The sequence below is a fragment of the Girardinichthys multiradiatus genome, chromosome 13 (assembly GCF_021462225.1).
Source record: "Girardinichthys multiradiatus isolate DD_20200921_A chromosome 13, DD_fGirMul_XY1, whole genome shotgun sequence".
Classification (NCBI taxonomy): domain Eukaryota; kingdom Metazoa; phylum Chordata; class Actinopteri; order Cyprinodontiformes; family Goodeidae; genus Girardinichthys; species Girardinichthys multiradiatus.
This window is the reverse complement of record NC_061806.1, coordinates 25,934,189-25,947,935: the sequence shown is the minus strand read 5'-3', so window position 1 is coordinate 25,947,935 and position 13,747 is coordinate 25,934,189. Positions and strand designations below refer to the sequence as shown.

Below are 13,747 nucleotides of genomic sequence, written 5' to 3'. Positions count from 1 at the left end.
TGTTTTTGTGTCAGGTTAGGTCTTGGGCTCCTCCCTCTCCTGGGTCAGTTTAGGCCCAGTTTAGGGGGTTGTGGTAATCCCGGCAGTGGTTCTCCTACAGTTCCCATACTCTGGGCAGCCTTTGGAATTTTGTGGTTCGGATCTCCTCCGTGTCTGTCTCAGGTCCAGGGGGGCAGGTCTGTTGCTCCTCACTCTCGCTATTGCATATTTTTATAGAGAAATCTTGCATACACAAGCATGTTCACACTCAAACCTACATGTGTTTAGATTGAGGTTACCACTATATACATCTTGCATTCATTAGTACCGTGCACTTTTTGGTAACAATGCTGTTATTATATATGTTTCTCCAGGTGTAGAAGCAAGCAGGGTGTTATCTTCATCCTTCTTTCTCTCTTCCATTCTTTTCTCCTTCTCTCCCTTTTTCCTTTTTGCCCCACCTCTCTTTCCTTCTTGTCTCTTATTTTTTCCTTTTCGTTTCCATCTCCGTGTCCATAACAATCAAAATAATCCCAAAGCAGTTTCTAATACGGTTTCTTTAAAAAAGAATAAAAATTAAAAAAAATGTTTTTTTGTCAGATATTAAAATTAACTAGACATTTTCATATATTTGTAAAACACAGGGGAAAAAATCTGCAAAATAAGGGAGATACAATGCATGTATGTATTGTTTGTAATTCTTACACCAAACACAAAAAAGTAAAACCTATCTTGGTACACTCGACTGGTTGATGCCGTCCGCCAAACTGGAAATGAAACATCCTTACTCTTTTCACTCACAAATCTCAGTCACCATAAATGCACACACACTAAAAATCTCCATGGAAACAGATAAAAGAATAGCCTTTGCGCAGAAAGGAAAGGACTGATAAATCACAACATACAGGAGGACTTGGGTAGTCAACAAGAAACAAACAGGTAAAATAAATCTGGGGAAAAACTATTTGTTAGGATGTTTTTTATGGGGATTTCAGGGAAAAGATGGCAACACAACACAAAAATCATATACATTATAGTTATGGTATTTTATATTTTAAATTAACAAAACAGGAAATGGAACTACTAATGTTAGCCTTTTTTAAGTGCATTTTTCCTACATTTTATGTCAGTATTACCTCACGGTTAAAACAGCTCGGTGCATTCGATTTAGCATCCCAGCAGCGACCTCTAAGTAAATACCAAGGATTGAAAGTTGCACGAATGTTGCACATAGCAGAACAGAGAGGGTGGGCAACAGAGAAAAGGGGGGAGAGGACACCGAGAAGGAGTACAGCACGGAGTACACCACCTACACTCCTCTCCATGGCAACTACCACACTAGAACGAGCCATAATGCAGCTCGCTCTCTTCCTATTGTGTAAACTGTTCATTTGGTGCCATATGCAGAGTGCAGTATGTGGGAGACAAAGCATTCACCGCCCTGTTGTAGGAGAGGATTGGAGGAATGTGTGAAGGATCTATGATACAAAAACACTACTGGCTGAATGTTTAAATGCATATATGTAAATATATATGCGGTTGTCGATCCGGCAGAGATGTTGGCCCAGCTTGACGCTGAATTCATCATCAGTGCTTGAAGGGATGGCTTGTTATTTTTGAATTAGGACGTTTGGTCTTTTTTATTCCTCACCAAAGCAAGTGACAAAGTGTGTGGGAGGCAGCTGCTTTCAAATAACTGGTGTTGAGGTTGGTGGAGTTTAAACAGCACAATAAAATCTTTTTTTTTCAGTGCAGTCTCTGTTTATTGGTACAAGTGTAAAGTGACACCACAATAACACTGTTTGGTGTAATAGTTCCTTCACTGTCAGCTATGCGTCAGCTTTCAGCTAATATAGCCTGGTTTGATGTATTACTGTGAAGAATTAATAATAGTGACACAAAGTATGCAATGTGGATCCAATGTGTGCTAAGATATGCTTTGAAATTTAGGATAAAACATCTTTGAATTTTTGTAACTTTCACTGGTGTCAGTTTCATTGTGTTCGGAATTGATTGGCACCTGAAAATTGGGTCTTCAACAAGACATCATCTCATACCAGTAAATTTACACCAGAATGGCAGAAAAATCCAAATAATCAAGGCATTGTCATGACGCAGTCAAAGTACAGACCTTGACCCAATTAAAATCCTGTGGTGAGAACAAAAAGTGCCTCCATGCCTGTTTTTCTGAAGAAAGCGCTGAGCCAAAAAGCACAGCTCTTGGTTTACTGGTCTATGTTCCACCTCTTACCTATGGTTGTGAGATTTGGGCCTTAGGCTCTACAGAAACAAATATTGGATGACTGTATGTCAAAATTGGAATGTTTTCTGTATTTCCTATACCATTCAGAAAATCCAACTGCTCTTTTTTGCCTGATTCCGTTACCTGAAAGCAAAAAGACACCACCAGAATGAACCCAACCTGTTTTTCTGCAAAATATTGAGGAGAGATAAATGGACCTGTCTATCTCTAAGAATGGTAAGTCCATCACCATGGCAGAGGTTGCAGAGGTAGCTAAAAATATCCCCAGCAGACGCTGTTGACCTTTTGTGGTTAGCAGGCCTCTTCAGCACCAAATGCAGGATTGGGACAACGCATGTGGAGTGGAGAACCAGAGTTGTGGACCCTGTCTTTGAGAATGGGACCTTGAGTGTTCCATCTACAGGGGGATCATGCTTCAAAGCATCCCTGCAAAAATCTTCTCCAATGTGTTGAAAAGGAGCCACCGAGGAATGGTTCAATCTTGGATTCAGGAGGAGCAGTGTGATTTCCTTCCTGGCTGTGGACCTTTGAACCAGATCATTATCCTCAAGGCATTGCTGCGGGAAGTTTGGTTGTCCAGTCTACATGTATTTTGTGGATCTGGAAAAGGTTTAGGACTCTCAAGGTAGATTATAATGGGTGTTGAGGGAGGGTACCCAAAGCAAGAGGTCTCAACATGCTTGCCACAAAGTTGATTTTCCTCCCAGGTGCATGTTGGACTACGCCCAGGCTGCCTCCTGTTACCAGGCTGTCTGGTTTGGAAACCTCAAGGTCTCCGCTTTGCTATTTTTCGATGATGCGGTTCTGTTGGAGTCAAGACCTTCAGCATCATGGCCCAAGGGTGACTGGGCTCACTCTTAGAGATAAGGCGTGGTGCTCTGTCATTCAAGGGAAAGTCTGAGTAAAGCCGCTGCTCCTCTGCATCAAAAGGAATCGGTTGAGGAGGTTCAAGCATATAATCAAGGTGACTTGTGGACACCTACCTTTAGGGGTTTTCCAGGCATGTCCTACTGGAAGGAGACCCCAGAGCAGATCCAGAAGATGATGGAGGGACTGTGTGTCCCCTCTGGGGTGGGATCGCTGTGAGATCCACCAAAATAAGTTGAAGATGAGTGCCGAGGAGAGGGGTTTCATCTTGATTGGTTGATGATTGATTGACTAAAAGTAATGTTTTTCTACTTGTTAAGCTCTATATTCTTAGTTTAATTATAATGTAATATATGGGTAAAATCCACCAAAACAGGTTTAAAATAACCCAAAGTTAAGTTATCATAAAACCTGATTCTCACGTCGCAAAAATGAAAACAGAAGAAAATCTGTTAGAGAGGATTATGATAATGTTGACAGCAGCATCAGTTCAGAATTAATGGATCTTTCAAAGAAAAGTTAACATCTTCCTCTGATCGATCTGCTTTGGTCCAAGCCGATAAGAGTGCAAAATTACAAAAAAACCTTTTCAAGGTCGACCTTCTCTGAAGGCTAAAGCTGGTCTAGATGGTGAAAAGCTGCAGGAATGATTCTTAGTTAGCAACATGGGAGGGCAAAGGTTCCACATTACTGAAATGCTGAGGGGCGACTTTCTTATTTGGTCATTGTACACTGAGAATAAAAATAGAAAAGCTAATCTAAAGCCCCTAAGGGATCAGCATAGCTCCATTGTTCAGGGCTGAAGCTCAGGCAATTATCTGCTATTAACCATAAAGCAAACGCACTTTTAAAATGTTTGCTCGCTGTCTGCTTCATTTAAATACAGAGTTCTGCAGGGCAAGACAGCGAGCGGTTCAACTTTGATGAAGTATTATCCTTATTTCTTTAACACTGTCAATGTGTTGATAGAAGTCTGGGTTTATTTACTGATCAGTTAAATTTGTAATGTAAAATTCACACAAATATTCAGACACAGCAATAAAGTAAATCCCAACATTTAGTCAGAAAAGCACTATAATTTGAGATCAATTATGAGGATAAACACTCAACAAAGTTTCAGTTGGCTCTCTGAATAATTTCAGCTGCAGACTGCAGAATAAAATGTTTTAATTTAAACATTTAATGAAGATCCAAACATCTAATAATAGGTTTTGTCTGGTATTTCATTGTGGTTCTTAAAGATGCACCACCATATTTGTCTTTAGGGGATTCGATCAACAGAAAGTAGTGTATTATTGTGAACTGGAAGAAAATGGATATGTAGTTTTCGGAATTTTTCACAAATCTAATAATTGTGGCGTGCATTTGTATTCAGCTCACCTTACTCTGATATCCCTAAATAAAATCCAGCACAAACAATTAACAATTCAGACATCACCAAATTAGTAAAAGGTGTCAATCTATCTGTAAACGTAACCTGAGTATACAGGTCCTTCTCAAAATATTAGCATATTGTGATAAAGTTCATTATTTTCCATAATGTCATGATGAAAATTTAACATTCATATATTTTAGATTCATTGCACACTAACTGAAATATTTCAGGTCTTTTATTGTCTTAATACGGATGATTTTGGCATACAGCTCATGAAAACCCAAAATTCCTATCTCACAAAATTAGCATATTTCATCCGACCAATAAAAGAAAAGTGTTTTTAATACAAAAAACGTCAACCTTCAAATAATCATGTACAGTTATGCACTCAATACTTGGTCGGGAATCCTTTGGCAGAAATGACTGCTTCAATGCGGCGTGGCATGGAGGCAATCAGCCTGTGGCACTGCTGAGGTCTTATGGAGGCCCAGGATGCTTCGATAGCGGCCTTTAGCTCATCCAGAGTGTTGGGTCTTGAGTCTCTCAACGTTCTCTTCACAATATCCCACAGATTCTCTATGGGGTTCAGGTCAGGAGAGTTGGCAGGCCAATTGAGCACAGTGATACCATGGTCAGTAAACCATTTACCAGTGGTTTTGGCACTGTGAGCAGGTGCCAGGTCGTGCTGAAAAAGGAAATCTTCATCTCCATAAAGCTTTTCAGCAGATGGAAGCATGAAGTGCTCCAAAATCTCCTGATAGCTAGCTGCATTGACTCTGCCCTTGATAAAACACAGTGGACCAACACCAGCAGCTGACACGGCACCCCAGACCATCACTGACTGTGGGTACTTGACACTGGACTTCTGGCATTTTGGCATTTCCTTCTCCCCAGTCTTCCTCCAGACTCTGGCACCTTGATTTCCGAATGACATGCAGAATTTGCTTTCATCCGAAAAAAGTACTTTGGACCACTGAGCAACAGTCCAGTGCTGCTTCTCTGTAGCCCAGGTCAGGGGAATGCGGCACCTGTAGCCCATTTCCTGCACACGCCTGTGCACGGTGGCTCTGGATGTTTCTACTCCAGACTCAGTCCACTGCTTCCGCAGGTCCCCCAAGGTCTGGAATCGGCCCTTCTCCACAATCTTCCTCAGGGTCCGGTCACCTCTTCTCGTTGTGCAGCGTTTTCTGCCACACTTTTTCCTTCCCACAGACTTCCCACTGAGGTGCCTTGATACAGCACTCTGGGAACAGCCTATTCGTTCAGAAATTTCTTTCTGTGTCTTACCCTCTTGCTTGAGGGTGTCAATAGTGGCCTTCTGGACAGCAGTCAGGTCGGCAGTCTTACCCATGATTGGGGTTTTGAGTGATGAACCAGGCTGGGAGTTTTAAAGGCCTCAGGAATCTTTTGCAGGTGTTTAGAGTTAACTCGTTGATTCAGATGATTAGGTTCATAGCTCGTTTAGAGACCCTTTTAATGATATGCTAATTTTGTGAGATAGGAATTTTGGGTTTTCATGAGCTGTATGCCAAAACCATCCGTATTAAGACAATAAAAGACCTGAAATATTTCAGTTAGTGTGCAATGAATCTAAAATATATGAATGTTAAATTTTCATCATGACATTATGGAAAATAATGAACTTTATCACAATATGCTAATATTTTGAGAAGGACCTGTAAATCCAGATGTTCTGCGAAGGCCTCAGAGGTTTGTTAAAGAACATTAGAGCAAAAAAAGCTGCATAAAGTCGACGAGCACAGCAGACAGGTCAAGGAGAAAGTTTTGGTGGAGAACCTTAAACCAGGATTGGATTATAAAGCAACCTCCCAAGCTTTGAACATATAACAGTTTAATTCATTTCAGTTTATTTTTATAGCACAGATTCACACATCGTCTCAAGGCACTTCACCTAAAAGGTCAATTTAATCCAATCGTTCAGTCAAGTTAGCAAACAATGCTGTCAAATTCAGTCATATTTAAATTGGTTATAAGGTTTTCTACCTGAGGAAACCCAGTAGATTGGATCAAGCCACCAACTTGCAACAATCACTCCTCCTGGGCGAGAATGTACAAACAGTGGACAGTTGCTTGTATTGTGTTGTTGACTTTGTAGCATCCTTCATATGTGGCAGATGGCCGCTTACACTGAGCCTGGTTCTGCTGGAGGTTTCTTCCTGTTAAAGGGGAGTTTTCCTCTCCGCTGTCACTACATGCTCACCCAGGAGGAATGAATGTTGCAAGTCACTGACCCAATGCAATCTGCTGGGTTTCCTTAAATAGAAAATCTTTTAATCAATTTCAAAAATAAACTGAATTTGACTGGACTGTTTGATAACAAAGATCAGTTGGGGTCTGCATATAACATATTTGGGTTTTTTAAAACCAGTAAAAGATGCATTTCAGGTTTCTTTGGTATCCAAATTCATTCACTGCTACATTTGATAAATACCAAGGCAAACAATTAAATCATAGTTTCAAATGTTTATTTTTAATTTTTTTATGTAATCACTTATACGAGGTACAAAATAATTACCTGTAAAAAAAGGTGAATTTTGAAGTCAAACAAAAGCAAATTCAAATTGCAGGTATGAAGACACAAATCAACTTGAAATTGATTAAAACAAACTGCATTCACATTTTTCTTTTAAAAATCCAGACTTTTCCAGAGTGAACTTTCCAAAGGCCACAAGGAAAGAAATGAGAAGGATACAAAGAATGCAAAAAGGAAGCACACAAGTAATCGAGAAAGAAAGGAGAGATGCAAGTTGGGAAGGAAGTAAGAGCACAAAGGAAAAATGACGGACATGAACTAGAACAAGCAAGAAAGAGAAGATAATAGGGAATGTCTGGAAGTACATATATTTTTCCAAACTACATTTTTCCTTTTCAATACTTATCTAGAATTGGAAAAACACTGAAATCACATTCCATACCATTCCAGACTGTGCAGGGATTCTGTATACTATTTTTAATCATTCATCCTTCAATCAAGAATATCACTGAAATGCAATTCTTCCTACAGGGACCCATTAGGCCAAACAGCAACAGCTTGATTGAGTCGATGTTGCTTTTAAAGAGGGGCTTCAATCCAAAGAGCTCATTTTATTGTATGAAGACAGTTTAGATTGCATGAAACACTTCTGTTCAATCCGTGCATCTGCAGATTGTCCAGTAAAAACATACACTTTAAACAGATGAAAAAAGGAAGACACACTCTATGTGGTAACTCCACTTTGTTTGACGACCATTTTCTGGCGGACCCCCTTCATCACAGAGCAGTCCCCTCCTGCGCCTCCTCCTGAGCTGCTCGGAAACCCGTGAGCCGCCACATATTTGCGGTAGGCCTCTCGGATAATGCGGAAGGCTCGTGCGTTGGCGTAGGGTATGTCCGTGACCGGGTCTCGGTACAGCGCCGTCTTGTGCGTGACGGGGCAAATCTCCTGGACCGGAAACTGAGGGCCCAACCGGCCGCTGGGAGGAAAGGCCGCATCAAAGGCTTCGTCATCGCTGAACGTTATGTAAGTCCGGGAGCAAAGGCCTCCGGTGGGAAGATGGGAAGGTGTGGCAGGATTCTGTGGTGCTGTCTGAGAGATGTCCTGATCCAGCCTGTGGAAAATGGGATTAGGACCATCAATAACTGTTGTTTGCACTTTATTTAAAAAGAAGAGGATTTACTTTAATATTTTCCTCATCAAGTTTTTATTTAATCTCTTGCTTTGATGAAAGCCCAGGGAAGCCCAACAGATACCTCTGCCGGAGATTTGAAAACATAATAAACCTTCTTACTAAATTGCATAACAGCTAAACATGATATAAAATTTTGGCATACGTTAACCTAGAAAGGATTAAATATTCATGAAGCAGATTATACTAGTTGCAGACAAATAATACATATATGAAAGAAGAAATAAATATTAAATAAGTGTGACTTGTGACAACACATACCCCTCCACGTCAACATTTTCTTCTTTAAGGAGCGAGTGAGAAACCAGGGGCATCAGGACCGAATGGTAGCGGATGGTCGGCCCCTCAAAACGTCGCTTCTTGTGGACCTGTTTCTTCTTGTCTGCCTCCAAACGTTCGTAGTTCTCTACAAAAGAGAAACCGGCAACACATTTAGTGATTGAATAGATATTACATAAAACATGTGGATAATATAAACAAAATACATGCATCTTAATTACTAAGAATATTCAATTCAACTGAAAGAAGTCATTAATCCTAAAGGAAAATTTAAAATAATGAAATGGTTATTTTAACATGTGAAACAAATATATTTTATAGATTTACATTGTTTTGTGTTTCATATATTTTATCTCTTTTGGTTTTGATGATTGTGGCTTACCGCTGATGAAAACCCTAAATAAAATTTCGCACATAATTTAAATATTACATAAAACCCGGAAAATTTGGAGATTTCTAACAGAACGGTTATGTCCTGGTAGGTTTCTGCCATTTTCAATGAGTTTAATTAAATACCGTTTAAAAACGCCCATCTGATGGTAATTTAGGACCAAACAGGATTACAGCAGATAATTTAAAAAGTGCTTTTGCCTAATAACTTACTTAATCGATAACTAATGTGTGACGTTAGATAATGTAATAGGAATGTTTTTATTTTAATTCCCTAAACAAACTACATATAGTTTCAGGAGTCCGGACCTTGCAGTAACATCGACATTTCTCAGCCAGAAATGAAACAAAGACTGAAGAATAACCCGCCATGCATTTCTCAAGACAACATTTAAAGTAAGACAGACAGAAACGGTAAGCAACGATTGAACACAGGGACAAATTGAACAAAATTTACATTAAGATATATACTTACATTATTTAAAATCTAGGTTATTTAATTTTAGACTTTTTATGACTTTTTTACAGACAGAAACCGAGTATGTTCTTGCCCACGCTATCTCAACGACCACTTGACAGTTGTCATATCAGCAGTCTTAGCGAACAATCAATGTCAACCCTTCAATCAATGACCCTACACATAAGTTAGCTGTTCACAGAGTGCTGTGTCCAAGAATATCAATGGAAAGTTGGGTGGAAGAAAAACATAAAAAAAAAAAAAATATATATATATATATATATACACACACACACATCACAAACAGTAGAGATAACAGCAATCCCCCAAACTCAACGGTTTGGGAAAACACCTCAAGGCATTGCGTCAAGAGCCATCACACACAAACGTTTCCAGAACAGGGACTAAAACTGACCCATTCCTTGTGTGAGCCATCCTGAACCACACACAACATCAAGAGCTAATGGGAAAAAAGGACTGAACTGTTGCTTAGTGGTCCATAGCCATCTTTTCACATAAAAGTAGATTGCAGCATAACATATGCTGAATGTATCTTTTTTATAAAAAGTCCAGATGTTTGGCTGGATGAGTAAGCATCTGTTTCATGTAAAGTTCAAAGGAAAACATTTAATCCAATTTATTACGCAGCGTTTCTGTCGTCATTACTTTCATCCGTATGCATTATTACTCCTGCAGAGTTTCATCAGCTATGATCCATGTTTGGATAGGTTCTCACCCAGAGATCGAATGTTGATCTCAGCAGTGATTTTAGCCTCCGCCAGCAGTTCTTCCTGAGTCAGAGGTCGGTCCCGGTGAGCGCCTCTCCGTCTCCGAGGAGCATCCTGACGCTCCTGTAAGCGCAGGTTGGTTTTCCTCGTGTGTTCGCTGGTGGACTGTCGCACAGACTTCCGAGCTACAGAACAACATATGAGGAGAGGCCATTCAATTATAAACCTAAAACTGACCGAACTCAAAACAATACTAATAATCATGTGCTTATTGTGATTATTGGAACTTTTGCACATAATTTGAGGAGAAAAAAAAATAGTTATGACTTACTTTCAGCAAAATCTTGAAATTCTTGAGGAATCCTCCTTTTAAGCTCCACTTTGATTTTCTCAGTTCTCTTCTGCTCCTCGTTGGGTTTTTTAGGTTTGGGTTTTGCCACCTTAATGGGCTCCTTGGATTAAATAACAAAAATAGCATAAACAGTGAACTACTTACTAACGTGCAGATGTAAATCACATCGCTTGTTCAAACTAAAGCAGTGAATCCAGAAATTACTGCATCCCAGCTAAGGATTTCACCAGACAAGATGACCCTGCAGGTGATAGTGACGGGAGCGGATTGAAGCATATGAGCCATGATCTAATGTAAGAATAAGCTCTTCATATTATTGCACTTATACATGTTTCCCATATACTCCTGATTTTTCACAGTAATCTGTTAAAGATTCATAGGGGATGCTATCCCCTTTTGTGGAATGCTATAAGCTATACAATAAAATTACTGATTTAATTTGATTTGAAATAGAAATTAACCTTTGGTCAGATGGGATGCTGTGTCAATACTTATTCACGTGACATAACAAGAAATATGTTTGATGAAGACAGTTTTGATATCCAGGTTATTCTTTTAATTGATGTTCATGAAAATGTGAGGGAAATGTCTTTGTTTTAGGAATGCTATAAGGTCATTTCTGATGGATTTGAATAGTTTTAAGACTAATAGACTTAATGTAGAAAGCTGATAAAATACCTTATAAGCTTTTGTGACGACCCGACTCTTCCTCCGAGGAGCATCTTCCTCCTGGTCGCTGTCTGGCTCGTCACCCTCGTCGATATCGAAGTCACTGTCCACCTCGTCCTCTGTGTCCGAGTGCTCTCCGTGATATTCGTCATCTCCCGATTCCTGAGTGAAAACAAATGGAACAATTCAGATAACATAAGATGAAGTAATAATGGGAGTAAATATTGCTCATTCAGGTTAGTTGAGCTTCACCAAGGTTTTGAGTGACGATACAATTAAAATGTGGTCAGAATAATGCAAAACAATTAATTACTAAATGAAACAACTAGAGATGTTCAATATGGAGCTCCGAGATTCATATTCATATATGTTAAATTAAACAAAGCAACTATAGCCCTAACTCAAAGCAATCATTGCTTTTAGCATTTCTCAGTATGTACAGATTAAAAGGTAGGGTGAATAATCAACTTGCTAATAAATTAAGCAAATATTTCCCTTTTTTTGCACAACAGCCAGACCTGAGAATGTTTATCCAATAAACACAGAGGAGTATCTGTGAGCAGCACAGCGTACCTGTGGTTATGCAGACAGTAAAACTGAGGAACAGCTGGCACTACAGCCTCCGATAAATCCAACAGGAAGAGACAGATCCCAGATGACGGTCAGCAGGACACTGCTATCTGGGCTCCGGGATTAATAGAGCCTTCAATCAGCTGTAGTTTAGAGGGACATAAGTTCCAAACTACCAGTAGCAAAGTGCAACCAAAGTCAAATTCCTTGTTTGTCTTCACAAACTTGGCAAAGAAAGCAGATTCTGATTCAGTAGGTCTCAGAACAAGCAGCTCCAATGTTATAATTTATAGTAAGGGCCCACTCTTCAGAGGCTGTGTGCGAAGAAGAGGAGCAGCTCTGTAAACATGATGCATGTGAGTCCTCTAAAATGTCTCGGCTACCAGATTTCTGGAGGCACAGAAGAAAAGAAAAGTGGCTGCTTCAGCTAGCATGCTTCACACCGCTAGAACGTAGATGTGTCCTGGTCGAAGATACAGGAAAAAACTCTGATCACCAGGAAAAATGAAAAGGCAGAAGGAAATAGGCATGGGCACAACAATCAATGTACATGGAGGTTTTAAACAGTTACTCCTTCAGTACAGCAATTACAGTATAATTTAGTGTCCTGCTGGTCCTACAGTTTAAAGTCCTTTTAATACAAATTTTCACCAAAACGGCAGGAGCAAGGAGTTTTCTCTGGCTGTGTAGAACATAAAGTAACAGCACTCCTACTTTCCCATCAATTCTTGCACACTGCCAGTCAGCTGGCTAAATTAAAGATACTAAACTTTTTTTCTCTCTTACAAGAAAGACATATTTGGCCTGTTTTAAAACATTGAAACATGAACAGTCATGGTACGGAAACTAAACCCGAGGCACTGATTTATCTTATTAAGCCAGGACTACTTTCAACAACAACTGGTGGAAGTCTACCAAAGACAGCCTGACTAATTAACCAGATAATATTGGCCTGTTATACTTGAGATACTCTATAAAGAGCAGACCAGTAAAAAAAAAAAAAAAAAAAGAGATAATACTCTGCATAATAGGCATTTGAAAACTTCTGAATTTTGCTGTTGTTCTACATTTTTGGCACAATGATAGCTGAACAATGTAACATTATTGGAACTGTAATAATCAATGTTACGATATGTACAGCAGCAGTAGCAAAACACGGTTTCCTATTTAGATTTTGATAATTGTACACTTTGTTTAGATTTTGTGTACATTCCGTAAATAATCTGTGTAAAATGTACTAAATATCAATAATTTCCCAATTAATTATTTACTACAATATCATGAATAGAAGACAATAAGATCTTTCAATTGTTCGAAACAAAATAGTAAAAAAAAAAAAAGGCTTCAGCTGAATGTTTACCTCACCTTAGGCTGGTTAATGCTAACCTACAAAGATGTTTCGGTTTGTTTTTTTTTTTTTTTTTGGGGAGGGGGTCAAGTGTAATTACTCACATCATTAAAGCCTCCATATGTTGTTTTGTAGAACTCATCCTCTTCCTCAGCATCCAGGAGTTTAGACATGCGGTTTCCCGCAGTCTTCCTCGGTTCCCGTCCAACTGCCAGGCTCATAGTTCTGAGCGACGCTAACCAACCTTAGCTTTTGTCTGTGCTGCTTGCTGTTTTGCGGTCGTTATTGCTTTTGATAAACTACATTTGTCTATTTCTTATTATGTTTAGTTCATCATAAACTAGCACACTAGGTCCACCCAACCAAATAAGTAAATTTATTCAACAGAAAAACACAGTCGAAAAAGGGAGCTAACCGCTAACCCCAACCGTGGACGGTAAGGAAGCTTTTACTTCCGGGTCATTTGATATACTTCAGGGGTACCACATCAATGGATTTTCAAAATAAAAGAATTCTGAACCGGGTCGGTTGATTTTGACCAAAAAGTTATATTCAATAAATTAATATATGCGTTCCAACGAGGCTCGTTTATCAGACTAAAATTACCTTTTTGAAACTAACAACCTTTAAGAAAATAGTAAACATACGTTTCATTAAGCCCAAATTTAACATTAAACATTAAAAATGTTTTATCATTGATCTGATTCTAACATTAAATATCGTTTCCGTCATCTGTAAATCATCATAATTAACACAAATAAAAGGATTTAAGACATCAGTCTG

At 39.2% G+C, this 13,747-nt stretch overlaps 1 protein-coding gene across 1 annotated transcript; it reads right to left on the bottom strand.

The window, feature by feature from the left end:
- Positions 1 to 6,953: 6,953 nt before the first annotated feature.
- Positions 6,954 to 13,422, bottom strand: vps72a (vacuolar protein sorting 72 homolog a). Its single transcript, XM_047382932.1, has 6 exons — positions 13,069 to 13,422; positions 11,056 to 11,208; positions 10,357 to 10,477; positions 10,034 to 10,210; positions 8,433 to 8,577; positions 6,954 to 8,093 (listed from the first exon to the last, which is right to left on the bottom strand). Exons 1-6 carry the CDS (start codon positions 13,183 to 13,185, stop codon positions 7,703 to 7,705), a joined length of 1,104 nt encoding a protein of 367 aa, XP_047238888.1. The 5' UTR covers positions 13,186 to 13,422; the 3' UTR covers positions 6,954 to 7,702.
- Between the last annotated feature and the right edge of the window lie 325 nt (positions 13,423 to 13,747).

Coding starts and splice junctions, on each gene's coding strand:
- vps72a (XM_047382932.1), bottom strand. CDS start 13,185: ATGAGCCTGGCAGTTGGACGGGAACCGAGGAAGACTGCGGGAAACCGC. Junction 10,211..10,356: donor ATTTCAAGATTTTGCTGAAA/GTAAGTCATAAC, acceptor GTTGTTCTGTAG/CTCGGAAGTCTGTGCGACAG. Junction 8,578..10,033: donor GATCAACATTCGATCTCTGG/GTGAGAACCTAT, acceptor TCTCTTTTGTAG/AGAACTACGAACGTTTGGAG.